Source organism: Vipera berus (genome assembly GCF_964194415.1).
Source record: "Vipera berus genome assembly, chromosome: 1".
Classification (NCBI taxonomy): Eukaryota; Metazoa; Chordata; class Lepidosauria; order Squamata; family Viperidae; genus Vipera; species Vipera berus.
Window position 1 is genome coordinate 299,714,125 of NC_138202.1, and position 27,638 is coordinate 299,741,762.

Consider the following 27,638-nt stretch of genomic DNA (forward strand, 5'->3'; position numbering starts at 1 on the left):
TCATCTCTTGCAGGGCAGAGTAATGCTAAAAAAAATATCAAAACAATAGAACCACAGTGGAACGCCTGTATGTTCACTCTGTTTGGATAAGCTTACATGAAACTGGACTTCTCCAGTTATTTTTCTTTGCTTCGTTTGTTAAAATCAGTTTTATACTATCAGGTCAAATCTCAAAGATCAATCTTTCTATATTTGTTACTGATTACTGAAATTTGATTTTCAGTATTAAAAGCAAATTAGATTCTGTGATTGTTAAAGCAATTTTTCCAAGCATTTATCCAGTAACATTATTTAAGAAAATCAACTACTGTTCTGCACAGTCAGTACTTTGAGGCAACTTACACCTTTTCTTATTGGCCTATTTATTTATATAGCCCCCATTTCTCCAGGAGCTCCAGGCACATGGGGATCAATTATATTTTATTCACACTAAAATAACTCTGCGGGATAAGATATGTCACTGACCTGGCATCATCTAACGGCTGAAGGTGAGTTTGAACCCAATCCTCCTGGTTTTAGTTTACATCATTGTGCTAACTCTCTGAGAGAGGCTGTGTGCACACATTCCAGCAGAGAGAAAACCAATGTAAAATAGTCTAGCAATTGAAGCATTTGACTGGGCCTGCAAAGACCATTTTTAAGCCTTATTCAGCCACCTAGTTTACTGCATGACTTTGGCCAGACATGTACCTCAGCACAAGACTTTTCTTCTGGTGATAAAAATAAGGTTAAACCTTCACGTACACCTCCTTAGGCTTCAGAAAATGGTGGGACACCAATGCCACAAAATACACAAACAATGAATCCAGCGAAAAGGATTCATTCGTCCAGTGAAAAGGAATGAAACAGACTTGTATAATCTCTTCAATAAACAAACTGTCTTTGCTTTAAGTAGATATTTCATAGAAACTGAAACCTAAAAGCTTGATCTGAAAAATTTGGATGTGGCTTGCAAAATAGGCCACATCATCTGCCCCATAATACAGCATGTATAGAAACTCAGGCAATGCCTATAACAACATACCTTATCTCTTATACTTCCTGTATATGTTAAATAATACCATCACTCTCTGTTAAACCATGAATAGGTAACATTGATTGTAATGCCAAGGCATTCGTGCAGAAACATCTGATAATTATAGTCAGTCTCATAGTTCAGGGTCAGATAGAACATTGAGCACAAAGGTTGGCTTTATAAAAAGACAGAGAAGAGTAAGCAGAAGATAAGAATAAAGTTAATATCAAAACAAAATGCATAGAGATTGTAGTTATAGCAGGTGAAGTCCAGGTCACATTGTTCAGTCCTATGTCCTCCACTGCAGATGGAATGGCCAATGGGCAAGAGGTGTGGTCCAGTGTCAGTTGAAATGGTCTCAGCTTCCCCCACTGTCACCCCACACTCAATTCCTGATTCAGAAAGGATATCTAAAGTCAAATACATTCATAAGCAAATCAATGGTGCCATGGCTTTGGTGCCTGTCATCGTGCACCTTTTAAAACAACTATAGCTGAAACAATGATTCAGTTTGGCATGATCTATGCCACCTGGAATCACATGAACAATTGCTTTGCATAAGTGACTTTGCTTTGCACAACAGTATCCACCCAATTACCACAATTGTTTTTGTTGGGTATTATCACTGATTGTACTGCTATAGAAACTAAATTGATGCTGAATTTAATAACAGCTGCAAGACTTTTGGTAGCGCAATACTGGAAGAAGGAGGACCTGCCTACAATTGAAGAATGGACTTTGAAAGTTTCGAACTTGGCAGAAATGGCTAAAATCGGCATATGTGAAAGATCACTCGCAACAGAGATATATAGTGGAATGGAGAAGATGGATTGATTTTATTCAGAACAAATATGGGACTACAAAGTATTATTTAGCATTTAAATAGTTATTAGTTATTGTAATTAGAGGCTATATTATTTTTCTTTTCTATGGCTAAGGAGAGTTAAAGTGCGATAGGGTTTAAAGAGTAATTATAGTAATTAGAATATTTTAGAGTAAGATTGTATGATGTAATACCCTGTATTCGGCTCTGGGAAGTCGGTGGGGGAGGGTATTGGGATGGGAGGGATGGGAGGGATGGGGAGGGGGGTGGGGTAGATGGGGTATATGTTTCAAAAATGTATTTTAAAACTTTTCAGTTAAAAAAAACAGTATCCACCCAATTATATTAATTGAGCATACTACTTGCATGTGTGAATGGCTAGAGCTATTTTTCTGAATCTATAGTTATAATGACACAAAAATATAAATTTAATCAAAAGATGAAGAAAATAAAAACTTGTGAACTTGATACTACTTTCCCCACAATTGCCCCACAAAACAGGTCTGCCTGCCTGCCTGCCTGCCTGCCTGCCTGCCTGCCTGCCTATCTATCTATCTATCTATCTATCTATCTATCTATCTATCTATCTATCTATCTATCTATCTATCTATCATCTATCTATCTATCTATCTATCTATCTATCTATCTATCTATCTATCTATCATCTATCTCTTATACGAGACATTTAGACATCACTTTGGCCAATTCAGCTTCTAAAGCACCAGGACCAGCAAAGTACATACAGATGTAGAAAAGGATCATTTTCTGAGAAACACATGTCTGTATCTCTGCTTTTGTTTCTGTTTTACTGCTAGCTGTTAGGTTAGACTAGAGGAACTGTGTTAAGCAGAAGTAAATTTCACTGGGCTTCATTTGATTTATGTCATTTTTAACCCTTAACAAAGTTTCCACCCAAATGTTTACTCTGATTTCTTATCCATGAAATAGCTGAAACAATCTTTAAGTGTTTGTGTTGCAGGGTGAGAGGGGAAAGCATTAATCAGCAGATGGAAAGGAAGAGCCCATCATTTCAATTCATATCCTGAGGAGGCTGCAGGGCCAACTCTTTTCACTGCTGTGTCAACATTTCACAAGTTTACACTCATAGCTGTTCCTCTGCCAAAGATGCACCTCCCTCTGGTCCCTATTGGCAGGCTTTGACTTAGGATGAGCTGTGGCCTTGCTTGACACCGGCTTTCATTATATTTCCCCCATACTTTAGTTATAGTACTTCTTAACACAAGATTAAATCAACAAAAATAATTTCAGAGATCACAGACTAGCCATAAAAAAATCAGGATAGTTCTGACAATTTGAAGTGTGAAACAGAACAAGCATTATCCTATTGTTGCTTTTAATAGAGAATTTAATTGTTATTATCTACATTTTTTTCCCAAAGGTCCTTCAATTCTTATTATCTGGAAACTGCAAAACCAAAAGAAAAATCAAGAGACTACATTTATGGCAATTATAAAAAATCATAGAGACTTAGCATTCTTGGCTGAAAGTTTTTCCTCACAGACTTCTTGCAAATTTCATGCATTGCCTAAGCCAGGGATGTCAAACTCGCAACGTATTGGAGCTTTTTTTCCATTGCCGGCAATAGGGTGGGCGTGGTTTCCTGGTGACGCATCCGGCCCGTGGGCCGGCAGTTTGACACCCCTGGTCTAAGCCATAGCTATTTGTAGGAAATTCCCTACTGAAAACCATGCTTTTTAAACATAATATATCTAAACCTCTTTAGATTTTCAGAAATTTGAAACTATATTTTGCTATTTTTGGTCTGATCAGGAGATAACTGAAGGCACTGTTCTCTAGATTTGTAAAGTAACTGTGTATTATGGGAAGCAGCCACAAAACCACAGGATACATCTATGAATATTTGTCCAACACATGTTTAAAGCCACAAGTGTAATCCATTCGCATAATTAAATCATAGAGCCCTTATAATTTGGATTTCATGCTTTATAATTCTTTATTAGCCACCCTGTGCCTACAAGGAAGTATATTTTAAGTTTAAATAAATTCTAGTTACAGAATATAGTCAAACAGGATTCTTTTCCAAAAATAAAATAAAATAAATCTTGCCTTTTAGCTATGCTATACACAGAAAATACATATACAAGGCTTCGCATATATAATCTCATTACTCTGAGATTAAAACAAAAACAAAATCTTACAGGATAGAAAAAAGTTACATAATGCAAAAGTATCAATTGGAGCTGAGTTGAAAAGGTTCTGCACTGTGACGAAAGAACATAAAACAATTGAGCATTCATACAAGCAAGCACTGTATGGAGAGACTTATTCTGGGTCTGTGAACTCTCACCATACAAATTACTGAAATAATAAATCACAGACAGTTTGGGAAGTGGCAGTGAGAGCTAAAACCTGAATTCTGGAAACATTGCTCAGCCTTCTGGATGGTTTTTTAAGGTTTTAACAAAACAATAATGTAAATCTTCAATTTAACACACTAATGGAAAAAGGGGCATCATCAGTGGGAGCTGGCTGTTTGTTAAATGGCAAATAGGATTTTTTGAATGTATAAAAGTCCATGCATTATCTGCACTGATATGCTAAAATAGGATTTTGATGGCTGCTTTAGACAAGTATTGTTATGGACAAAATTTAAATCTCTGTTATATCCAAAATACTGATTCAAGGTTCATGAAAACAAGGTTCCACTGTAAATATCTTCTGATTGTAAACTTCCTTGAAAGTTATGTGGCACATCCTTAGCACTTGGAACAATTATGTGACAACTGACTAAGCTCCATCAAAGTTTTGTTATGAATGGCTGCTATTTTTTCTAAATATACTAGGGCATTATTATCTGAAGTTATAGTGGTAAAGTCAATTCTGATCAACTTTGATAAAGTGGAATATTACAATAATAATATTCAACAACAATGAAACTGGTTACATTGTAGCCCCAACAGGTTTCACTAGATTATGTTAATAGTTTGCCCCCTTGGCATAAGAGGTTTACATGCCAATACAAGTAGGATCAACAACAGAGGCAGCAATAACATGAGTATTTTTAGTGCCAAGAAAGAGCTATATTGAAAGCATAAAATAAGTTATTGACTCCAGAATTCGATATAGGATTGTCTGAATGTTTACCAGTAAATACCTTTAGGACAGTTGTACAGTATTTTGTGATATTTAATTTTTAAAAGGTAAAGGTAAAGGTTCCCCCGCACATGCGTGCTAGTCGTTTCTGACTCTAGGGGCCGGTGCTCATCTCCGTTTCAAAGCTGAAGAGCCAGCGCTTGTCCGAGGACATCTCCGTGGTCATGTGGCTGGCATGACTAGATGCCAAAGGCGCACGGAACGCTGTTACCTTCCCACCGTAGTGGTCCCTATTTTTCTACTTGCATTTTTACGTGCTTTCGAACTGCTAGGTGGGCAGAAGCTGGGATGAGTAACAGGCGCTCACTCTGTTATGCGGCACTCGGGATTCGACCCGCCAAACTGCTGACCATCTGATCGACAAGCTCAGTGTCCTAAGCCACTGAGCAAACCTCCCTCTCCCCATCCCCATTCCTATTCACCAGTGTTCTTTCAGAATTCAATTCAAGAGTTGCAAATTCACCACAGGGCTATCACAGCAGATGTGATATAAACCATCAGTTTCCTGGACGGCAACTGGTGAATTTGTTCTCCAATATACTCTCCAATCCTAAAATATAGTCTTTTTTTCCTGGCAGATAGGGCCACTTCCAGAGAAAGCACCAAGCTGCAAACACCCAAAGATGGCACTTACATTTTAATTAAAGTGATAGGGGATCTGGGGACTCCACTCCATAACATTATTGCTGAGTACCTTTTTTTAAATGAAGCAAATTTAGTACTCAACTAAAGTTGGAGATATTTTGTTTCCTATAGCTAGCAAAGTACACACAAGCCAAGACAAATCATGGCATGGGCTATGCCAGGGGTAGGCAACCTCGGCTCTTTTATGACTCATGGACTTCAACTCCCAGAATTCCTGAGTCAGCATAGCTGACTCAGTCATAAATGAGTCATAAAAGAGCCGAGGTTGCCTACCCCTGGGCTATGCCAAGCTAACTTGGAGTTGAAAAATGGGAAACACTTTTGTCATTTTAGAGATGATGGCTACAGCAAAAGCCATTTCTTCATACTGTACAAATTGACTTTGGGAGGGGGGAAGGGCTGGAAGAGTATGAACATTTTTGCCCATTTTTCAATCCTATATTAAACTGTGGTATTAGTTTTGCTTGTCTGAATTTGGGGTCCTTTTTTTAAACTGCAGACACAATTCAGCCATCTCATATAGTACAAATGCTATCCATTGTCATAAATATTTCTCCCAATATTGGATAAATATTACAGGAAAATCAGCCACTTTAGTAATGGTTAATTAGTAGCTCATGTGGCCTGGCCCTCCCTTAAGTGCAATTGGTGTCAGTACCCTTCTAGGTATTTCACAAAGGAATGTATGTATGTATGTATGTATGTAATGTGTACAAGCAAATTCATTCCCAGGCATTATGGTATGGCTGCCTCAAAGTATATCCAAATCATACACATATGATCCTCGATCACCGCCTATCTCAGTTTCCTATACCAGACATAAGTGGAAATGTTATGTCCCTACATTTAGCCTCCTAGACCCCAGCTGTTTACATAGTAGCACATAATCAGGGTCAAGAGCAAGCAGTTAAGGAAGCAGCTCTTGTAAATAACTCAGCCACTTGACATACCAACCTCTCAAATGATTCTAGAAAATTAATGTAGCCTGGCTGATCATTTTTTCTCTCTGGTTCCCTTCTACCTCATAGTGTTATTTGAAGTCCAAGTTCACATTTTAATTTTCTGGAACATTCTATGACCTTTGGGTAAGAGAAAACAAAAAACAAACTCAAACTAGTAGGCAAGATGCTAGAAGTCACTGTCACCTATTGTTATTTTTCACTTTCATTTAACTGGCATTTAACACAGGATAGGACTCGGTATTCCTCTGTACTTCATTTAGGAAATAAGAGATCATAATTAAAAGTTGTAAAACTTCACAAACACTCCCATCTGAGAATAATAGCAATATCAACACAAAATGTTTAAGCATATTATTGTCTAAAATATATTCAAGAGGCATTTCCTGTTTTGATCATTTGTTTCAGCCAAAAGCTGCAAAGTAACTTCTTGCTAAATTCAGACCCGTAAATCTTGAAAACTTCTACATCAACTCTATAAAATGTTAGCTAGAGTTGGAATCCTTTTAAGTATTTTACCAGTCCACAGGTTACTGATAACCTCAATCAAATTGGAAATGTTTGTTTACCCTTAATTTGTTGTTATGACTAAGTTGAACTTAACATACTCTCTATATACTGTATCAGAGTTTTGCCATTTCTTGAAATAAAAACATAAAATAATTTCTTATATATTAACTGGCATACAAATTCAGTTCACTCATCTATTTTGATAGATGAGTTTTAGCTTTTTTTGGTAAGGATGTGGAATAGTTATTCAGAGAAACAGGGCTAACCATGCACCAGTGGCCATCATAAAAATGAGCCCTTCTTCACTGATATGTAGAGGTTATGGCAGAAGTGAAAAATACTTCCACAAAATGCACGTTACTGCCCCTTTAAACCAGTAATACCACTATTTTTAATGCTGTCATCATTTGGAGATTATATACCATGGGTAGGCAAACTCAGCTCTTTTATGACTCGTGGACTTCAACTCCCAGAATTCCTGAGCTGGCATAGCTGGCTCAGGAATTCTGGAAGTTGAGGTCCACAAGTCATAAAAGAGCCGAGGTTGCCTACACCTGGTATATACTGTAGGTATCTCAGAATATGTTTTTTATTGCTTTAATATGCAAAGAGGGTGAAATAAATATGGTCTAATCAATCAATCTTTATTCAGTCATGGACCAGCAAATAAAACACAAAAATCACAGTTAAAGTAATGAAGAAAAAATATAATTGTTCTAAAATATCTAAAAATGATTAGAAGAAATATTACAGCACACCGTACGAAGTATAGAACAATACTGGTCAAGAAAATAAAAACAGATTGATGTTATAATAACAACCAAAGAGAAAACAAGTCAGAATGACCAGGATATTTAGTAAAGAACAGGGATAATTCTTGGTGAGTACCTGCATAGTGGGAGCAATACAGAATAACGTGTTCCATCATTTCAGTTATTCATCCATCACATGGACACAATCTCTGTTCAAAGAGGATCTTTAGGTATCTCTTATCAGATATGGCTGATGGCGGGGGGGGGAGACATTGGCTAAGGATAAAGTCCTCCTGCGTTTTGGATCATTATGTGGTTAAGATATCTAGGTGGTTGGATAAGGTGCACAGAGTGGCTCAAGAAGGTGTTTCTGGGAAGAACTGGAGAGCCTGTTTGCAATCTTAAACCAATAGATAAATATGGACCACAAAGGAGCAAAAACTACAACAGACAAAGGAAGAACAGAATGAGCTAAAACATATTATATATAAAATTATTCAGTCCAGTTTTTCAGCATTGTCCACTCTGAACAATATTGACCAGACTTTCCATTCCTTGGTTAGAATACCAGTTCATGAGCAGAAAGTCACAATAGATTATTGATTCATGACAGGAAGTCTGGGGGCCACACTACCTTTCCAACACTGAGCAGTAAACCTTTCTGCTACACCCCATGCTCACTTAATCTATAGTTATTCATCAAATACAGGTAGTCTTTGACTTATAACAGTTCATTTAGTTACCATTTAACGTTACAACAGCATTGAAAAAGGCATTGAAAAAAGAAAGGTCATAAAATGGGACAAAACTCACTTAACAAATGTCTCACTTAGCAACATAAATTTTTGGCTCCATTGTGGTTGTAAGTTGAGGACCACCTATATTCAAGTTCAAAATTTTGGTATATCAATGAGATTATGGTCAAGAATTGCCTCCATTTCTACATGCTCTGCCTGTGGAGTCCAAACTCCTTAAAATAGTTTTGTAACCTTTTCCAGATGGGTTAGTACCAACAACTGTTTTTCTAAGTCCTCAGTAATGTCCTTTGTTCAAGCCATGCACACTTTCAAATCCCTTTGTTGTGAAGATCCAATTTTGATAGTTAATACCCAGAATTCTGTTCTTTAAATAAGGGAAATCCTCTCACAATGAGCCCTGATTATCATCTCATTGATTGAATTCCCCTTCAAATAAACTGTTAATTCCTAGAAATCACATACTTTTGCTACATATAGACATGTTACTTTGGATCTTTTTCCTCAATGAACAAACATAATGTTTTTGACTCATAGATTCAGTTAGGTTCTCTTTATTTAGTTTTAAGATTTGTGTGGAGAACATCTCAAGTTTCAGATCAAATTTATGCAGAAATACTGACAATTCAAACTTTTAAGGAGCACTATAATTTACCTTTAGGGCATGGATGTTAATTGGAGTAAAATTGAGAAGTAAAATCAGCATGCTCATTCTCATTCACTAATTAAAATGAGAGTGATTCATTACATGGACCTAAAATTCAACCACTTTACATCACATAAATATGAATTTCTACCCTTTGCACTATAGGTCTTTGCAAGAACTGTCTAAATAACATGCTTCCATTTCTCTTGATCCACTCACACAAAGAAAAGTGAAAAAAATGTTCAAATTATATGTATTAACTTTGTATTCTTTGATAACTGTTTAAATTTGCTAAGGCTTTAGTCAAGTTTTCCCTGTATTGTCTTTTGTATAGGACTGATTGTTGCCAATAGATACCATTTGTTCATTTCAGCAACTGACTGCTGATTCCGCAATTCTTTCTTGTGACATGAGCAGCCATGTAAATTTGATGAATAAATAAGATAAAACTGATTCCTTTTGTAGCTATCTTTGCAAAGAGTGGCAACAAAGTTCACTGTGATATTGCAATATCTCTGCTGCAGTATGAATATTTCAAAGTTGTACAGGCTTAGTTAGATAATTTTATGCACAGCACTGGATTATTTCTTGAGTCAGGCTATAATAAAAATAAATGTAATCTTTTCTTATTATCAGGCTACTTATACAATGCATAGCATTAAAATGATATTGTGGAAAAAGTGAAAGTTAATTTTGCATTAAAAATATAAGGACTAAAATCTGGTTAAAATCAATAAAACAATCTCTGAGTAAATGCAAATAGGGATTGCAGAGATTAAGAAATTACAGATATGTACCATTTTGAACTCAAAAATCAGCACGGGTACATTGAAGCTCTTTTTAATACAGAAAAACATAGATCTGATTATGGTTTTATTGTTCTTTCAGTATTGCTGTTTATAGATATTTAAGGCTATTTTTTGAGATGGAATATGGGATAAATCTGTATTGCTGTGAATAATGGAATGATTCAAGCTTCAACAAAGAGAATCAACATAAACTGAGGTAAAAAGAGTTAGAAATACCAGGATAAATGGCTTCAGAATATGCATACAAAGGTAAAGTCTATTCAACAGTCAAGTTTAAGGATGCCTAAAAGTCTTTAATCCATTATTACCACTGTTTAGTGTGGGGAATACAAAACCTTATAGTTATTGATAAATTACCTTAAAACATAATTGATATCTTAAGCAAACTATCCATATATGTAATATACAGATTTGTAAAAAAAAATTGTCCTTAACAGAGGAACAAAATATGATAGCATAGTATGTGGTTGGAATCCTGCTTATACTAGTCGTAAACTGAGTACTTTTTCATGACAAACTAGGACTCAAGACTGCTGGATCACACCCAAGGCAAATCAGTATCATCTGTGAACTTTTAACCTACCTGCATTATCTCAGAACAAATAAGTAGAAGCTAAGAAAAACAAAGTTATCTCTGCTTTATGTTTCTCAGTAAGACTGAACTTGCTTTCTCTCCCTGTCCTCAAATCACAGAAGCTAAGCTACCTCTTGTTAATAAATTACAAGCCTTCTTGAAGACAACAGCATCTCTTGATAGTGAGTCTTCTTAACAAGATACTAATTTTAAAGGGCAGAATTTATTATTAATGGTTCCGGTAAGTTATGGACCATGAATGGGATTCTTAAATTTATGAAATTTGATGGCAAGGAAATGGAAAACAGATCCAGTATTCTATATTGTACAGCATTATATATATAAACCTTCTATAGTTTTCTAGGTTCCTGCAAGCATTTCTAAGAAATTTGTTAGCTTGACGGATTTTTTTTAAAGCACTAGACCACCTGTTTTATTATTACAGTTTTAGATATATCTTTAAGACAAACCATCTTATGCACATTTCTCTGGTACTAAGCTTCCTTAATTACAATAGATTTACTTAGGATTGGGCTATAAATTCCAGAAAGCTAGACACACAAGAAAAAAGTAATATATTTTAAATGTGATATGTTAATCTGAGAAACTGTTTGTATGGGCCGCTGTCAATACAAACACTTTCACAGAAAACCTGCATCTATCTGACCTATGTAGATCAAGCAAGATTAAAGAAAACATATTTTCCATATAATTAAAAAGGCGACATGTTTGAACCAACTATAAAAAGCAAAGTTACGCAAAACTGTTTGCTGTTTCATGGAGTTGCTCTTCATAATTCTCTATTTTATGGCCTTTAAAAAATTCTACTTGGAAACATTTTTTGTCAACACAAATGAAATTACAGCATGGGGAATAGGCTTATCAGTCAATATTCTCATACTGATGTACTTATATACATGATTAACAGTAAAACTGCAGTTGTATTATTGTACATTAGCACAAATGCAATCAATTTTAATCCATATTTGAATTGCTGCTCACAGGCCGTTTCATTTTTTTTTCTTCTGTTGCTTTCATATTTTTATAGCTGCTCTCATTTGCCTTCTGAGGACTCTAATAAAATATATTATTCTAAGTAAAATAATTTCAACATAATCTTTTCCCAGCATTAATCAGCATCTTCTCTTTTCCCAGCATTAATCAGTATCTTCTTCACAGAGAGATATGTACTAGAGATAAACACATCTAATTCTGTTTTCTTGAACTTTATACTTCATGGCCTGTATATATGCAATATGTGTGTGTGTGTGTGTGTGTGTGTGTGTGTGTGTGTGTGTGTGTGTGTGTGTGATATGTGGGTGAATACAGCCAAGAAAGAATACCTCCAAGTCCTTCATAAAATAAATAGTTATTCCTCATCCCCTAATAACATAAAAAAATAATATGTAGACTATACTGTCGAAATGGTGGCACCTGCATATTCATAAAATTACAGTATTATTGTATACAGAATATAGTTTTATATATAACGGAACCTTTATTACCTTTATAATGACCTAATTTAGATAAAAAAAATTATTCCTCATTCAGTTGTTCTGCGTTCATACACAGAATTACAGCCAATAGAAATAAGCATAGGACAGGTCAATGAACTGTATTCCAAGCCTTTTGTGTCCACACGGGAATCAAGAGCCTTGGTGGAGCAGTGGGCTAATGCCTCCTTAAGTAACACCAGCTGCCTGCAATTAGTGCTGGTTCGAGTCCCACCAGGCTCAAGGTTGACTCAGCCTTCCATCCTTCCGAGGTAGGTAAAATGAGGACCCAGATTGTTGGGGGCAATTAAGCTGACTTTGTAATAATGCCGCTTGGGGTGTGTGTGAAAGCCCTAATAAGCAGGCATATACATAGAATGAAGGCTACTGCTAAGCTTGTAAGCCGCCCTGAGTCTTCGGAGAAGGGCGGGATATAAATGGAATTAAAATAAAAAAAATAAAAATAAAATCAGCACCACACCTAGCATTCATAATTAAATTTTAATGAATTAGAAAGCTCATTGTACTTTGCTACCCAGGATATTTAGATGAAAAAAATTAAAAGCAACAGGACTCTAAACGTTTTCTTTAAAGTAACTATTACACCAAACTCTAGCCATGCTGCTTTAACAAAACTACATGCTATTTACATCAGAACCTTTCAGCTCATATAAATATACTTGTCCTCTAACAGATTTTAAGGGTGTTCAGAGAAGAATGGTCAAGGAAAATAATTTTTGTTTTCCGAGTTCATGGTTAGCATTTAATATGCAATTACTTTTGACAGTTTATGCCTGCATTTTACCAATATTATTTAAGTGGTTTGAGGGATTCATGAAATCTGACATCGTCTAAAGGACTACTGTATTCAATCTGGGCTGCAAACACTTGGAAGACCAGTAGATAATAGCAAAGAGGTACGGGAATTTAAATCCTTGTTGTTATTGAGAGGCTTTCCTGATTTTTGCAGCCCAGATATTCTAGCCCTAATGTCCATCTAGTAAAAGCTCCAAGTTTTGGTAAATGCCTGCAAGAAACTTTCCTGATAAAACTTTTTGGCTTCTATCCGCTGCTACCATTTGGTGGAATTTCAGTTCAGACCAAAGGTTTTTTAGCGAGTTTCTCAAAATTGTGCATTACCTTTCACATTTTTTGACTGGGATGTTAGAAAGAAATAGCAATAAATAGAAATATTATAAGTTGGATCTCAAGTTCTCATCCATGAAGAGAATATAGTTCAAGGACACTAGGATATGGAGGCAGAGATGACAGGACAACAGAAAAACATGCCTGCTCTATAGTACTGCAAATCATAACTATGAGCAAAACCTCTTCAAGTATATGTTCCCACCAACAATCCAATTAGAATTTATCTAGTAGGATATAGACTGGTAATAAATCTGTTAAAGGAAGCATGGACCTTTAAAGCAGTTTATAATGAAGAAATAATTAACACCCCCCACACACTTTGAACACTGGATTATGACTATATATAGTATTTTTGGCACCAAAACGTCACGCTTCATATAAATTATTGTTGGCTCATTAAATAATTAACATAGTTGTATGTTACACTGATAAATCACATACAATCAGATCTTACCAACAAGTTTTCCAAGAAAGGAGACCATATATACATTAAGAAATATTTGCACGTATGATGGCATGGAAGGAAAACCTGCTATTGTTCACATTTTTTAAACAGGTTATTATTTGCTTAAAGCAAAAGATTTCTATTCATTATTCTTTTTCACCTTGCCCCCATTTTAATATTCTCCATATCTATTTATAAAGAAAAAGTAAACATCACAAACTTCCTTCTCTTAGCCAAGTTGCATTTTCAATAACCACTGAAAACGGAACACCCTTCTTTTGAAACAAGTGCAGCTGCAAGTGTTATTGCATCATAAAGCCTGAAATGTGATCATCTCAAAAGTTTGGTTACTAAAGGGACAGCAGCTGTTGAGACTTCAGTCCAAGAAGCAGCTGTCCAAGTTGGATGAGGTTTGGATATAAATTCTTAAGATGTCTGCGAAATCAAAGCTTGAATACTGCCTAAATGTTTCATGGATTTACTACTGTCACACACATTTTATACTAGTTTTACATCTCAAAGATAAAACGTATCACTGTTTAACATTGCTTGTATAAAATTGGGAAAGTAACATTGAGAAATCTCTCTAGAACAGCGTTTCCCAACCTTAGGAACTTGAAGATGCGTGGACTTCAACTCCCAGAATTCCCCAGCCAGCTATGCTGGCTGGGGAATTCTGGGAGTTGAAGTCCACGCATCTTCAAGTTCCTAAGGTTGGAAAACGCTGCTCTAGAAGCTTAGCAAAGCTGCCCTGTGATACAACATTTCTTCAACATATTGATTATACATAATCAAAAGAAATGGACTTCATAGAGCAGATGACAGAAATAGTAGTTCACTTAAGTAGTTGTCCTTAGTCAGAAGTTTTCCTGATTACTCTTTCCAATTTAAAAATGGAAGTTATTCAAGGTTTGGTTTGGAAAAAATATTCTGCTCCAATTCCAACAAGGAAATTCAAGATATTTTCATGATGCAACACACATTTATTGGGACCCTGACTTTGTGGTTTTTAATTTTTTTAACAATATCCAGAATATGTAGGGCAGAAGAAAATGCTTTATCAAAGACAGCATCCTCTTCTTTTAAAACTACGAATATGTTAACAGTATTCATATTTAGAATTAAGTGTAGCTGCTGCAGCTGCTTTTTCTCCACCCTGTAGTCTAATCCAAATGAGACAATGGTATGGTATACTGTATCTATCTACCTATCTTAAAAGGCTGTGAAAACCATTGTCCTTAATTCACTGTCTGTAATACAAATTGCTCTGCTCTGAATTTATCTAGCTTAGTAGGTGACTGGCAGGAGCCGGTATGAAGGGTTTCCTAATGCTTTAAAAGAATCATTTCTCTTTGAAAAATTAGATGCTTCTCTTTAAATTACGTCAGCAAAATAAAACTCTGTAACTCCTACGATGCACATGCTTCCAATTTGGAGTCGGAGAAGGCTCCAAAGGGGACGCAAGATCATCTCAGCCTGACCTTTCAGTGGCTTGATTTCATGCAATACACAAGGATTCTCATGACATCAGTATATTGCATGATCCATCACAAGATTTCTCGTGGGCTTTATGGAATCCAGAGATTAATGGAAGATAAAGTTATATTCCCAGTTAATTTCATAATGAGCATAAGTAATGGAAGATATGTAATTTTTCACCATAATGCTAGGATTAATTTCTTAAGCACAGTTGCACCATAGAGAAAAATCTACATTTCACTACCCAGCTGCATGGTAAACGTAAAGCTTACAGACTTTTCTCTGCATGAATTTATGTCAAACATGTAAGGAGAAGGTGCCAAATGGTCTTGGGATCTTGGCTCCAATACCCACTTTCCACATGTAATCTGCTTTCATAGGAATCATGGATGAACCAACCTTTTTTTAGATATAGGGCTGAAACAGACTTATGCATGCCATCAAATCAAACTACTACCTATCTTATGAAATAATCTTGTAACAATTCTAGAACAGTTACTTATTGCCCAACTCATACAGAGTAAAGAGGATAAGATCTATGATAGCGCTGTTCCTTCCTGGCCCCGCCAGATAACATGCACTCTAGCACGTGTGAGGGGAAGTGATCATCCAACAATTGGTGGGCAGATAGTGGGACTGAAGCTGATTATCTTCACTGCAAGTTTAACAAAGAACTCAAGCTGTACAACTGCTGGATGGAGGATTCTGTTCCCATCATGCATGGAACATGTACTGGAGAAAGGGATAGCCTGAAGGGAAACTGGTCCTTTATACAGTAATGCTTCTACAATTACATTTTGACAGAATTCTGAGTTGCAATGGTCTATTCCAAGGGTAGGCAACCTTGCCTCTTTTATGACTCGTGGACTTCAACTCCCAGAATTCCTGAGCCAGCTGGCTCAGGAGATTCTTGGAGTTGAAGTCCACGAGTCATAAAAGAGGCAAGGTTGCCTACCCCCTGGTCTATTTTGTCAATAATGTATATTTGCACCATGACAGTATCAGACTATTTGAGCACTAAGAAAAATGCCAGTAGTAACCATCTTAAGATATTTGACACCTTACTCAAATAAAAGAATGCATTGGTTGTGCTATGAACTGATCACGTTAAGAGACAAATTCACATTTTTCTATGGCAATCTCATAACTGTTTTAATTTGGACCTAATGCTGTTCACTACTAGCCTGTAAAATTTAGACATAGGGTTTTTAAAAATGGTTCAGATAAAAATCTAGGAGTTAGGAAGTATAGAATCCTATCAACATTTTTAAGGCCACAAATTGCATGTTTATGGGGGGAAATTTTCTGTTAGCTGTGTAAGGTGTACATTTCATATAAAAATTCCCAGAATATTTTAATAACAAAATCATTATCAACAACAACATCTTCAAGTCTTCCGTTAGGAAACCTAAGAGGTGAGAGAATATAATCAGATTTACACTCTCCTGTCTGTTGACATGTAAACCAAACATTTCTCTTAAGGCACTGACAACACATTTTGACATAAGACTGGAACCATAATTATAGAGTGTGCTTTTAAAAAACAGAACAATAGTCAAATATAATTTCCTGAAGGAAATACAGTGAGGTGTGCTAAAATAAGTTTTCAATGCTATGCTACTTTAAACAAGACACGGCTTTCTGTAAAAATTATCAATTTGTAAGTCATGACAATATGATAATTTCTCTCCCCTCCTTTTTTAGGGGATGTCCTCCCATTCCCATGCTATTCTGATTGCCACTGGGATCCTTCCTTTTACAGTGCTAATAAAGATCCTTTCACCAACTTATCCAACTGAAAAAAAAAATCCTCCTAGCCTATTCATTTTTGCTAAGAGGGAGAGAGACCCTCCCAGCTTGCCTCCCAGAAACTATGGCTGCCTGTTTGCTTGTTTTTCGACCAGCACTGGTGCAATGTGTTTAATTAAACACTAATACTATATTTTTACTTCTGTAAAATTGTCAGAGCACAATAAAAAAGTTGTCCAAACTTAAGTACAGCCTTTTTTTTTTTTAAAAAAAAACTAATTGGCAAACATATCCTTATTTTAAAATTACAAGACAGGAAATGGAGAGAAAAGAGTGCAATACTGTATTAATTTTATGCAAGATGTAATGGGAAGTGTTGCAAGATGCAAATGAACTGTGACAAAAAAACTGAAGCAGGCTAAAGTGCTTTCATGGCATATTGCAAGTTTCCTATCAACCAGACAAAGCTGTGCACTAAGATAGATGGGCGTACATTCAACTTGTTACTATAGAAGTGCAGAAAATTTATTTTACTCACATTCTAAATAGGAGAGTATGTCAGCCCATTAGTTAGTTAATCAATCAGAGATACCAGAAAAAAAGAAAGAAAGCTCCATTTTCCTAGTGGTTGACTACCGACAAAGTGGAAATTGCATTAGTTTATCAAGTGTGAAAAAAGGCCCTGGTTAATTCATTTGATATAAGAAAATATAAACCCTCCATGATATACTCAACTTATGACCACAACTGAACCCAAAATTTCTATTGCTAAACAAGGCGGTTTTTAAGTGAGTTTTGTCCCATGTTATGTTCTTTCTTGCCACAATTTTTAAGTGAATCACTGCTGTTGTTGAGTTAGTAACATGGTTGTAAAGTAAATCTGGCTTTCCCGTAGACTTTGCTTGTCAGAAAGTGGTGAAAGGTGATCCTATAGTCCCGGGCACTGAAACTGACATAAATACATGCCAGTTGCCAAGTATCTAAATTTTGCTCACGTGGCCATGGGGATGCTGCAACAGTTGTTAAGTGTAAAAAACTGTCCTAAGTCACTTTTTTCAGTGCCGTTGTAACTTTGAATGGTCATTAAATGAATGGTTGTAAGTCAAGGACTAAATGATACTGTTCAGTAGAGTATGATATTACTAACCTATTTTTGAATTGTCATTGTTTTCATAAACATATTTATAAGGACAGCCTGTCACTTCAGTTTCACAAATGACAATTACATTTGACAATATGAAGTAATCAGAGGTTACAAGGTTGCATTTATAATCATCTTTGATAGAAGGCCAATGAAGTTCTGGAGAAGCTTTTATTCCAATAGTGTTACTATATATATATAAAACACTTCAATCTTCAGAAATAATTTTTTTTAAAATGACACCTTTGATTTTGACAGGCTACATGATGTAGTTTGATTGAGTTGGGGGTTAACATGTTCCCATTAAGGCAAGAAAGGAGAAAAAAAGTATAAACAAAGAACCGCGGGATTCAAAAGGACCCAGATTGTTGGGGGCAATTAAGCTGACTTTGTAATAATGCCGCTTGGGGGTGTGTGTGAAAGCCCTAACAAGCAGGCATATACATAGAATGAAGGCTAATGCTAAGCTTGTAAGCCGCCCTGAGTCTTCGGAGAAGGGCGGGATATAAATGGAATTAAAATAAAAAAAATAAAAATAAAATCAGCACCACACCTAGCATTCATAATTAAATTTTAATGAATTAGAAAGCTCATTGTACTTTGCTACCCAGGATATTTAGATGAAAAAAATTAAAAGCAACAGGACTTATCTTTCATACATTTATTTATTTATTAAATTTATATGCCACCCATCTCACTCTGCCAAACAATTCTGCATTATTGTTCTGTATAAAAAAAAGTCATGGACCAACAATTCTCATATTTTTGTGGTTTTGTTGCCCAGTATTCACAAAACACAAATACACTCCTGTACCCGATACAATTTTTAACTGATAATGCTTCATACATCTGAGAAAACATGAGCTAATCTTCAGAAGCTCTTGCCCAGAAACGTTGCCACCCTATGCACACTTGTTAGATAATAAGTCCTAAAATCAGTAGATATGTTCCAAAATAAACATGCATAAGATTATGCTGCTATTTTAAACCCACCCTTGCAGAAATACAAAGAAAAATATCTTTTCTAACAGTCCCATTCAGAGGTTCATGACATCTTTTAAGACAGAAATGCACCTGTGGTTTTAAAGAATAAAAAAGTTTCTTATGTACTGTGTTACAGGAAATGAAAACCAGTTACTAACGGTTACAGTTTATGACTCAATGAAGCAACAAAAAAAGGAACATTTTATCATTACAAGCTATGTCTATGTAACTTCACTGCCAACATAAAATGTAAAAAATTATTAAGAAAAATTTAGCAAGAAAAAAATCAATTCATAGAACAATTACAAATCTATACACACTAAGCCAGGGCTTTTCAACCTTTTCACCCATTGTACCACTTTTAGGATATGGCAACATCCGAGTACCACCTAGCAAGGTGTCAAAAACTTGATGAATGACCAAAAAAAAAAAAGGAAAAAAGTGATGAAGTACAGGTAGTCCTCGACTTACAACAGTTCGCTTAGTGACTGTTCAAAGTTACAATGGCACTGAAAAAATGCCCCCCAAGCCACAGCCGAGCAAGACACCTGCCTGCCCGCCCGGCAGCGCTCTTCCTCCTGTCCGAGGTTTTCATTGTTGTGAGCATTTCTGTTGAGGATTGGCAGCGGAGATGGGTGGTGGTTGGTTTTTATTCCCCCCATATGCTGGGTGGTTGCAGCAGGTTTTGGTCACTTCACATGACCCTGGGACACTGTGACCATCATAAATATGAATCAGTTGCCAAGCATCTGAATGTAAATCACAAGACCCTGGAGATGCTGCAACATTCCAGCTGATCGGCGCTTCTTCTGAGCTCAGAAGTGCCAGGATCAGCGCTGAGCTCCAGCTGGAGCCTGGCACTGATCCTGGCACTTCCGCTGAGCCCTGACAGCCCTGCAGCTCTAGCCATCTCTTGGTCAGGCTTGTGCGGTGCTGCCACAGGTTCAGTTCATTCCCCTCCCCTGCTACCACTTTTCTAGGATGGTTGTGTACCACCTCCCAGGTGCCAATGTACCACATGTGGTACCCGTACCACTGGTTGAAGAGCCCTGCACTAAGCTCTAGCAATACCTGCTGTGAAATAGAAAGCCATGGAAATGCAATATTTTATTACATTTAAGCACCATCTTTCAGATTTTCAAGGTATAGGATTAAAGACTAATTAGGAGTGGATTCTTTTTTGTGTGTGCAAAAACTCAGAATTGGAAGAACACCTCACCATATTAAAACTAACATCTTCTAGCATTTGATTCTGAACATATTCCTTTATGAAAACAACCATTTTAAGGGGGGGGAAGGAAAAAGAATACAGCTTATTTGTAACGTCCAGGAAATTGAGAATAAAATAGGAGGAAGAGAAGTAAGATTTAAAAAAGAGAATATGTAACTGGAAACCTGATACAGGCCTCACAGAATTTGAGGGAGTGAAGAAAAGTAGATAGAATTTACAGTACATGCAGAACAGAGTGCAATTGTGCAAAACAAGAAACAAGTTGTGTCCAAGTTGCATACTAGGATTTGAACACGGGTGTGGCACAAATAATTTGAGCAAAGAGAAAAGGAGATAGTCATACCAGCAGAATTTTTGGAGTCACTTAAGAACTTTTAAAAACAAGTTCTAGATCAGGGGTCGGCAACCTGAAAAAGCAAAAGAGCCACTGGGAACCGGTTCCATCACACATAAAAAAAGTGGGAGCCACGTGCGTGCGTCCATGCACGCGCATGCACAAAAAACGTTTTGCACATGCGCAAAATGTTTTGTTTCTTGCGCATGCGCAGACACGCGCGGTTGCCACTTTTTAAATGTGTGATGGTACCGGTTGCGCAGCGGCAACGGCCCGTTTGCAGAGCCGACATTAATCTGGCACCCAGTCAAACGGTCACCTCCTTATTGTGATGCCATCTTTCAACCACCCGCATAAAATTTTCTGGCAAAGCTTCCGTAATCTTAGAAATACAGGGAGAAAGAAAAGCAACACAGAGCGTGAGCCTTTTGTTTTTTCTTTACGAGAAAAGATCCTGTTGTTAGAGTGCTCTTTTCCCCACGACATAAAAGCCCAAACCTTACAAACTGGCAGCCCTCCTCCATTGCATCAGCTCTCCACACAGCCTAGCATTGTGCTGATTTAATTTAAAAAGTCCCGGAGAGTTCCGAGGAACTTGCTCCCCAACTTCGACGTTTTCCCATTTCGACAAAATGGCAGAACCCCACCCTTCTTCTTGGTGCCATTCGATGCTTTAATAACTACGAGAAAGGCAGAAATTTAGCACGATCAGCCCTCAGGCAGCGCTGGCTGCCCCAGTATTTCTGCCTCCCACGCAGCAGAAAGAACACAAGGGGCGAGACTGGGTGGAGGGGGGTGGCAGAGATACGACAAACCCTTGAAAGAAGCCTGATTCCCTTTTCCTTACCCGCCACGATCGCGATCGTGGCCTCGGTCACCGAAGCCACGCATTCTCCCAAGCAGAAAAAGGGGACCTCTGTGCGCAACTACGTGAAGGGTAGCACTGAGAGGCCCAACTGCGCCTACTCTGAAGTTTCCTGCTGTTTTGTGGCTATAAAAAGAACTCCCGGGACTTAATTTTCCCAGCTAAACAGCCGACAACGGGTTTGGTTTTTCTGGAGCCTCTGAGAGCCGAGTCACGTCAGGACCTGCTTGGCGCTCGTTAAAAAGCAAACCAGCCTTTCTTCTCCGGCCTCTTAAATGCAATGAAATACGGAAGTGCAAGTCTATAGCATTTCCATTGCCATTGCTTAGTTCAGCGCCACATTTTGAGTGGAAAAATTGCCCAGTTTCCTTAGAAACTGGCAAGTTATGTGTGCTCTGCAATATGTAGAGTTTAGTAACGGGCCGTGGCAACTTTCCATTCGGAGAGATGCGCGCGCACCTCCGCCCGTTCGGAGAGGTGCGCGCGCACCTCTCGGAACGGGCAGTGGCGCCGTCTGTTGGGAAAGCTGCCGCGGCCCGTTTGCATGCTGCCGCCTTCCTCTGAAGGCGGCAGCTCTGCAAACGGGCCGCAGCAGCTTTCCCAATGAGCGGCGCCACTGCCCGTCCGGGCGGAGGTGCGCGCGCACCTCTCCAAAGGTTTGGAGAGGTGCGCACGCACCTCCACCCATTCGAAGAGGTGCGCGTGCACCTCCGCCCGTTCAAAGAGGTGCGCGCGCACCTCCGCCCGTTCGAAGAGGTGCATGCGCACCGGGCAACTGGGAGCCGCAGGAGACAGCTCAAAGAGCCGCATGCGCCTCCGGAGCCGCGGGTTGCCGACCTGTGTTCTAGATAGTCCAATATAAAGTGACCGAAATTTTTCATTAATGGAAATGGAAAGCAAATGATTGATTTGTACTGCAAAAAAAAGAAAGAAAAGAAACCTCTCAGAATTTACTAAATGAAAAAACATGCTCTGTGTGAAAAAGCATACTTGCAACACACATTTAAAGGTCTTAGTAATCATAGTCTTAGATGATCATTCCATGGAATTAAATTATATGGACTCCTCACTTCACTTAGAATGATACAACATGTGCAGCAACAGATGTAACATCAGTGGTACTGAAACTTAACTTCAGGAACTCTTTCCCCAACTTCCTGGGTACATTTTAGGTACAGTTTGTTAAACTGCAATGAAGAAAGGGGAAATGCTAAGAAGCAGAAGTTTCTAAAGAATGTCTTGCTTTCCAGGTAAATGCTTACATTTCAAAGTGTATAGACTTGCCTCTTAAATAGAGCAAGCAGCTTTTCTGAAAATTTTGAAATAGCCACCAGCTGTGTGAATGGTTCTGCATATGTGCCCCAATCACTTCACCAGTTATATGCAGTAGAAGAGTTTTAATTTGGAAGTTTACCAAGCATCTTCCCACGTGGGTGTAAGACAAGAAAATACAAGTCTATGAAGAACAAGCAAACAGAGTAGCACTGTTTGATGCATGAACGTTTAATAACTTCTCTGTCCTGAAATGAGACTGTTTCAATTACAAGTAGACAAGAGGAAAATCCAGCTGTAGAATAATTTGAACAACAATATGGAGACACAGAGTATTTGAAATCATGGACTGAAATAGAGGTTATATACATCGTGCTAGTTAGGTCAGTTCTCCCAGATCATGACATACCAGGATATATTTATTTGGCTTACATTATAGGTTCATGCAGTGAGTTTTGCACTAATTTCTCCCAGTCTCAGTTAACTCAACTTGAATAAGGTTTAATAAGGCCATAATGACATAAGCCAAATTAAAGACAATTCAGTGATTATAAAGCACTGTGCAAAGTGAATGATGCTACTTGTAAAATGCAAAATGTGATATACAAATGCATTGTAACAAAATTATTGACCTTTTTCCCCTCTTAACTCCAGAAAATTTGTCCATTTTAAAGAAGAGTGGAAAGAGGAAAATATATAATATTCCAAAATATGCAGCCTTGGATAAACTCAGTAACTGGTTCAGATTGTACCCATTTGTCACAGTTCAAAAAAGTTAAAAGCACAGGTGGAAGACTTCCTCTGGAACTGTATTGCTTGTGTCTGCCTCTCTCAAACACATGATCTTCTAGAAAGTAAGGCATACAGTGCACATTATTTTTTTCTATAATTTTAAAAGCAGACCCTGCACCCACAAATGCTAGGAAGGAAAAAAACATAATGTAATCCATATAGACACAAAGAGTAATGCCAGTATCAAACAAGCTACTCTTTTACAGGAAATTTCCTTGAAGACTGTAACATCTTCAAAAAAAGCTTTGCATTCTTTAAACATTGCAAGAACTGGATTGTAATCCATAAAAACTTCCTTTAAAAGGCTACTGCACAACAGCTTAATATTTCTATGCTAAAGACTAACATTTCTATGCAAAAGGCAAAAGGCTAGAAGTGCAGCAAGGACTTGGCCTAAATTGTGACTCACTCAGTCATAACAAATATACTGCATTCTTTATTGTACTCTCTGGCCTCTGTGCAAGACAGAGCTTAACACAAGTGCCAGACAAACTTTCCTACTTAATGGAGCTTAACAGATAGATAAGAAGGGGCAGGCACAACAACGACCAAGGGAAGGACACATTCAGCACCCTCCTTTGTTTTTCAGATCCTTATGAAGTTCAGTCAATCAGGTTCTTAACAGTAAACTCTCTTGAAGTCTTCAGCCTTTCTACCCTCTCTAGATGTATCTCACTGAATCCAAAGGCAGATTTTTTTAAAAAAAAACACGAATAAATGAATGAATAAATAAATATTAAAGGAACAAAAAGTTGCATAACCCATACCACACGGAGGATAATTTCCAGTGAATTATTTTACAGCTCACCTTTGACCTTTTGAGAACCAGAGATGCACCAGCAAATTCAAGGGGTTAGGCTGCATTCAATGAGACATTTTACTTGCCTGTTGACATATAACCCTAACCTTTTTGGCAATAATCTTAAAAGTCACCATTCAAGAACTGCAAGAAAACTTACAACTAAAACTTTGATTACAAAGTAGGCCTCCCTTGCACATTAATCACATACATTTTCACCTGCTCACATGGTAAATTTTGGAAATACTACTGTGCAACAATTTGGAAAAAAGAAACTGCAAACAAAGCACCTGCTATTGAGATAAATGCTCCAATATGGTACTCGGTATGTTCTTAGCAAAACATATAATAATCACTGCTAAAATATGACCAGCTTGGTTTTTCACAGTATAATAAGGGAATGAATCAAGTGAATCTGGATATTTCAGATACCTGCTTTTAAATGTGATTTTTTGAGATCAATATTTGTTCAGCAAATCCATACTTTCCACTATAGCAGAGTTCAGTGACTCTGGATATTATTCGTGCCTTGTTAAGTTTGTGCGATTCAGTGCAGGAAGAGGCACATAACTAGCAGGAGGCCATCAGAGTTGAACAATGTTTTTACTGTATTCAAAGACCTGCCTCCAAGAGAAAACCAAAGGTGTCTCATTTCGGGCACAATATCCCTCTTTTTTGCAAGGGGTGTGTGTGTGTAAGAGAGAGAGAGAGAGACAGAGAGCAATGAGTGGAGGGGCAGGGGCGTATTTGAATTACTGCAGGTGCCATTTGCTTCAGCTTACAGCGTTAACTGGCGCCCGTTGAGATCTGCAGCAATGCACTTTTGAAAGGAAGACAACCCATTTTGTTCGAGTCGAAAGAGATGGCGGGAAAGAAGCTTTTTTCTTTTTTTTTTTAAACTCACCCGCAGGATCTTATCTAGCCCCTCCTGGCCCAGACAGGGAAACTCTTTCAGGAGCTCCGACTTTTTCTGCTTGTAACGCTCGGCGGCATTTTGCAAATGAGGATGCTCCAGGACTTCGAAGATAGCTGCTCCGATGGACAGGTAGAAAATAATCGCCGACGTTAACAGAGGACCCCTATCTACCATGGCGGTGCCCAGCAGGTAGCCTCAGCTCCAGTGGAAGGGAGAGGAAACGACGACTCAGGGGTGCCTCGGCTGGAGAGCAAGGAGAGCCCCGCTCCGCCGGCAGCGAATGCCACGGATCCTCGCCGGCGCGCTCTCTTTCCTCACCCGGCCTCGGCTTTCCTCCTCCTCCCCAGCTCCAGTCTCCCGTTTTTATTTTCCTCTCCTCTCCTCTCCTCCTCCTCCCCACCGCCGCCGCCTCCTCCTCTTTCTTCTCCCGGTTATTGCTCTGCTGCTCTTCGACCGCTCGGCTTCGGGCTGCTCCTCCGGTGTCCTCGTTGCCACCGGGGTTTGAATTTGGAGCCCTTCTCTTCTCCCACTCGCCTCCTCGAGCGGCGCATGCGGAGCGTTTCCCAGCTGGCGAGCCACCAGCGCGGCGGTCCCCGAGAGGCGGCGAGCGAAAAAGAGCGAGGGTCCGGCTGCACGTGGCGGGGGCGCACACCCGCACACGTGTACACACACACACACCCTCCTCCGAGCGCTCTACGTAGGCTTCGCTCGAAACCGCCGCGGCTCCTGAGCAAAAGCCGCGCTTCCGCTTTGACTACTTCGGCCCGCGCGTTCGCTCGGCGCTCTGGCAACTGAAAGCGTGGCCCTTTAGTCTTGCGCGCTTGTCTTTCGTCCGGAACGCCCACCCCGCGGTGCCAGCTTTGTGGGACGGCCGGAGCCTTGCTGCTGCCACCGCCTGGGTGGGGTGAGCTGCGAAGAGCGCGGATAACTTGAGCTATATCCTGATTCTTACCTTGGAGTAGGTGGGGCCCTGCGTAATTCTCCCTGGCGAGCGACACCCACGCCCGCGTTTACATTCCCCTGCCCTCTGGAAGGACTGCGTGGAGGGTAAACGCCGGTCAGGCGCTTGGAAAAGGAGCGCAGACCTTCAGATTTTGGGTCCCCCTCGGGTGGACTCGCTGCCTTGTGACTGTTGAGACTTAAGAGCCTAGCGGATGAAGGAAGCCGCTAATTGTGCCCTAATAAAGTTGTTATTAAGGGGAAGACCCCCTATCTTAAGTATTTGAGGGGCTGTCACAAAGTGACCCGCTGGTTGTGCCCTAATAAAATTGTTATTAATAAGACTCCGTATCAAAGCATTTGAGGGGAATGTCACGAAGAAGAAGGGTGTGTGTGTGTGTGGGGGGGTCAACTTATTTTTCAAAGCACCGGAAGGCAAGATCAGAAACAACGGATGGGAAACTAATCCAGGAGAGAAGCAATCTGGAATTAAGGAGAAACTTCCTAACCCTGAGAACAAATAACCAGTGGAACAAGCTTGCCTCCAGAAGTCGTGGGTGCTTCATCACTGGAGGTTTTTAAGGAAAAACTGGACAGCCACCTGTCTGAAATGGTAGGGTCTCCTGCTTGAGCAGGGGACTGGGCTAGAAGATCTCAAAGGTCCCTTCCAGCTGTATTCTGATGGACTGATCTACTTTTAACAGCTCCAACTCTTTGCTCTTCTGGGTTTTGCAGGAGAGAAAATAGTGAGCCAAAGCCAGGTGCCGTTGGACTGCAATAATAATAATAAATAAACCTTTATTGTCAAAGTACAACATGTGTACATTGAGATTAGCTGAGCCTCCCCCTGTGCTCTCTCCCCCCAACACACAGTGACAACAAACCCTCCATCCCACCACACTATGTGAACCAACTACACCACACACCGGCCTCCCAAGTCAATTCTGCATAAGATTATGTCCCATTTAAAAGCCTAACAGCCCACGGATAAAAGCTATTTTTCAGCCTGTTGGTACGGCTGGCTATATTCCTATATCTCCTACCGGATGGTAGGAGAGTAAAGAGATACCGTCCAGGGTGTGAGTCATCCCTGAGAATCTTCCTCACTCTTCCAAGGCAACGAGCCCTGGCGATGTCATCCAGTGGTGTCAGGGAACAGCCCACAATGTCTTGTGCTGTGCTCACTACCCTCTGTAATACTTTCCTATCCGCGGCTGTCAGACCAGCATACCAAACCACAATACCATACGAGAGGACGCTCTCTATAGTAGACCGGTAAAAGATGCATGGGGATAAGGGGTCATATTATGAGTGATACTGTAATAATTAAGGCTCTGATACTTGAATTGGCAGAATGGATCACGTGTTTTCTCAGTGTTTTTTTAAAAAAATGTTGCAATGATAAGCATGACTCTTTTAGAGTGGCT

At 38.8% G+C, this 27,638-nt stretch overlaps 1 protein-coding gene across 1 annotated transcript in view; it reads right to left on the reverse strand.

Moving 5' to 3' along the window:
• The window catches only part of KCNK5 (potassium two pore domain channel subfamily K member 5), a 38,287-nt gene extending 12,239 nt beyond the window's left edge, over positions 1-26,048 (reverse strand). The window contains exon 1 of the mRNA XM_081312736.1: positions 25,261-26,048. Coding sequence (XP_081168862.1) covers positions 25,261-25,446 — 186 coding nt within the window. The 5' untranslated portion in view covers positions 25,447-26,048. The remainder of the gene's footprint in view (positions 1-25,260) is intronic.
• Positions 26,049-27,638: the final 1,590 nt, after the last annotated feature.